We start from the raw sequence: 3712 nt of genomic DNA, 5'->3' as shown, positions 1-3712 counted from the left end.
CAATGACTATCTTTAAAAATCAATAAATCAATAAATAAATAAATAAAATTTTTATGTACGACTGATTTATCAAAGAACAAACGTTTATTATTATTATTATTATTATTATTATTATTATTATTATTATTATTATTATTATGATTTTTTCCTTCACGTTCAAAATGTCAAAAAAAAATACATCAAAGAATAAAAAAATTTTTACCGCATTACTCCTCCAACTATCCTTTTTATCATTCGCATGTTAATATTCACGTCGTATCAGAGAAAATTTTTATTATTTTCCTTTTTGAGGGGTAGGAGGAAGGGGGAGGGAGAGGGGGTTCTATTTCTGACATGACTTAACAAAAAAAAAGAAAATTTACCCAAAAATTGCAGAGTTTACGCAAAATAAAAAAAAAAAAAGTAAAATATTTTTTTTATATGAAAAACTAAAAAAAAAATTGACAATCGATTTTTTATTTATTATTATTATTATCATTATTATTATTATTATATTTTATGGGAGGTGATAAAAAAAATTATTTTTAATAATAAATTTTTGTTACTTTTACTATTTTTTTAGATCGCACGTGAGAATTCTTTTTTTCTTCTCCGAATCACTCTTAAAAAAAAATTTTCTCTCCCTCTTCCATTTTCCAATAGAAAATCTTTTATTATCATTATCATAAATTAATTTTTTTTTCTTTGTAAGTAATAAAAATGGTATCAAAGGTGAAATATTATTATTATTATTCTTTTGATTTACCTGAAAAGGCATTGTAGAATATTCTATGTTGAAATAACCAACATTCCAATGTTCTCCTTGTTTTCCACTCATCCAAAATGACGGTATCAAATTATAAAGTTCGACATTTTCAGGTTTAACGTAAATTTTTAAGGTATCTGATAACAAAATAATGATAAAATTATTTTTTAATTTTACTCAATGCAATGAAGTCGGAATTTCATTTTAATAAAAAAAAACAAAAACGGGATTCGATATTTCGTATCAAACGGGGAGGGGGGAGGAAGGAAAGAGGAGGGGGAAGGGAAAGGGGAGGGAAGGAGGGATTTAAAAAAAAAAAAAATTTTGTTGTTGTTGTTACCAGTGTCGGATCCTTTCATCATGTAGGAAAATTTAAAATATGTTCCGTTTGAATAATTAGAAGGATAAACGGGGCTGTAAAGTCTTGCCGTTATGTTTTCGTTCCACATTTTTATGTTTGGCATGTACATGTAAAAACCTAACAAACAAAAACAAACAAACAAACAAACAAAAATTTAAGAATAAATTTTAATAAATTTCGTCGTAATTTTCATTTAAATTTGTTTATTTTCCCGCGTTATTTAAAAACGCGAAAAAAAATTTTCCCATTTCTTCTTCCTTTTCCGTTTCAATTATTTCAATTAAAAGTTTCTTTTAAAACATTATCATCATTATCATTATCATTACCGTTGTCATCGTTATCATTATTTGTATCATCCGTATTTTTTTTCCTTCTTCTCCAATCGAAATCGTGCATCGGATCTTGATTCCATCCGCAAATATCTTCACTTTCGAAATCACACGATTTTTCCGGCGTCTTATTGAACACTTTAAAAAAATAATCATCATCATTATCATCATTATTATTATTTTTTGTTAATTGATTAACTAACGTTTTTTTCCGTTAAATATCTGACCTTTACATACTGGAAACGTTTCGTTCCATCTTATTCCGTTGCAGTAAACGCTCGGGGATCCTACGAGGTTGTAACCTGGATTACATATGACTTTAACAACGGCTCCCCTGTAACTTTCTATAAATTGTCCGTTGACGTGTGTCGCACTCGGAGCTCGGCATCCATATTCTTAAAAAAAAAAAAAAAAAAAAAAAACGGAAAACAATTATTATAAAAGGTGAGTAAGAGTTCGTGACCTTCACTCCCTTCCTAAATAAATAATAATAATAATAAATCTCTTTCGATATATTTCATTTCCGCCATTTTTTTTCTCTATTTTCCCCCCCAATCTCTCTTTCTCTCTATCCTTCATCTAAATTTATTTTTTTAATCCAACGAATAAAGTTTTTATACATAAAGTTTTTACGTTAGCAATTTTTTTGGGGGGCGTGGGGAGGTTTTTACGTAAGCAAAATTATTTTTACACGTGTTAAAAAATTTGTAACGGATGGTAAAACAATTTCATTAACAAAAAAAAAAACTTTTAAATCCCTTATCGTCCGTTAAGTAAATATATATATTTTTTTCTCTCTCTCTCGTATTAAATATAATAATAATAATAATAATAATAATAATGCGTTTTTAAACCCTTAAAAGTTTTACGGGGGGAGGCTAAAGGAGAGGGGGAGGGAAAAAAGAAAAAAAAAATTAAAAGAATAATTAAATTATCTAAAACTAAAGTTAATTGATGCTTTTTAATTAAATAGACTAGACTTTGACTTCATGTGGATGTTGTAATTCAATTTTTCCTTTTTACTAATTACTACAAAAAATAAAATCAATAATTAACGGAAATGAGTGAGAAAAAAAAAATTTTTTCTCTTTCCGCTTTTAACTATTACGTCACACTAAATCAATGATGATGATAATTTTTAAATAAAAATTTTTTATTTATTTATTTTTTTTAATGCATATTCATTTTTTTTAGGTTCGCACGTACGTAGGCGACAACAAACGCACATTAACAAACAAACAAACATTCGACAAACAACCAAAACAATTTTTTTCCCGCCTGAAATCCGAATAAAAAATGATAAAAGGAAAAAAAAAAAATTTTGTGTGTCTCGTTTTGTTTTTATATTACGAGATGGAAATAAATCATTTCTATCTCTCTCTATCTATCTCTCTCTCTCTCTTCTAGAAATAAAAATTCAAAAAAGAAAAAATTGCGATTAAAATAAAAACGATCAAAATTTGAACGAATATTTAAAACAAAAAAAAAGAAAATCTTCGGTGATGATGATATTTTTCAATAAGATTATATAAAAGTGCGCCATTTTATTTTCGTTAAATAAACTCTAAGAAAATTTAATAATAATAATAATAATATTAAGCGCCACAACATCATCATTGTATATATATCTGTTATTCAGGAAACCGGAAATTCAAATCAAAAGTGAGACGACGACGACATCGTCGTCGTTTTTTTTTTTTTTTTTTAGTTATCATTTCGATTCACTCGAGAGTTAGATAATATTATATTTATTTTAGCATCCTTTTGAAAACTTTTTCTTCTGCTTTTTTTGGTCAATAAGATGTGTGTCGTGTAGCAAACGAATGAGCGAACGGATTTTTTTTTGTTAAAAAAGATAAAAAACTTACTGACGCATATGGGTAAATCAGCATCCCATTTTCCATTCATGCAACTCGCATATTTAGCTCCGACCAATTGAAAACCTCTCATACAGTTAAAACGTGCATTTCTACCACGAAACCTGTACCTGCTTCTTCCGTTTATAAGCTGTAGAGGCGGACAATTCTGTTCGAACGCGTGAACGTACGTTGATAAATCGATTAATAATATTATTAATAAACAATATATATAATATTTAATTGATTTTTTTTTATAAAACGACGACGTTGGCGACGACGACGAGGACGACAAATTCATTTTTCACTTTATTAAATTATCAAATAATAATAATAATAACAATAACATTTATCTATTAATTATCGATTAAGTCTGATGATTGCTGGAAAAACACGAGAAAAGTTTTACGTATTTATGATA

General features: G+C 27.3%; 1 protein-coding gene across 1 annotated transcript; it reads right to left on the bottom strand.

Annotated features, from left to right (window-relative positions):
• Positions 1-550: 550 nt before the first annotated feature.
• Phum_PHUM356530 (uncharacterized protein) lies at positions 551-3385 on the bottom strand (the record flags this gene model as incomplete). The annotated part of the gene is made up of 6 exons (XM_002427916.1): positions 551-601; positions 746-882; positions 1086-1223; positions 1433-1573; positions 1663-1830; positions 3304-3385. The coding sequence occupies 6 exons, from the start codon at positions 3383-3385 to the stop codon at positions 551-553; spliced, it is 717 nt and encodes a 238-aa protein (XP_002427961.1).
• Between the last annotated feature and the right edge of the window lie 327 nt (positions 3386-3712).

The sequence above is a fragment of the Pediculus humanus genome, genomic scaffold, assembly GCF_000006295.1.
Source record: "Pediculus humanus corporis 1103172107770 genomic scaffold, whole genome shotgun sequence".
In the NCBI taxonomy this organism is placed as follows: domain Eukaryota; kingdom Metazoa; phylum Arthropoda; class Insecta; order Psocodea; family Pediculidae; genus Pediculus; species Pediculus humanus.
The sequence above is the reverse complement of the archived record's forward strand: the minus strand, read 5'-3'. Positions and strand labels throughout refer to the sequence as shown.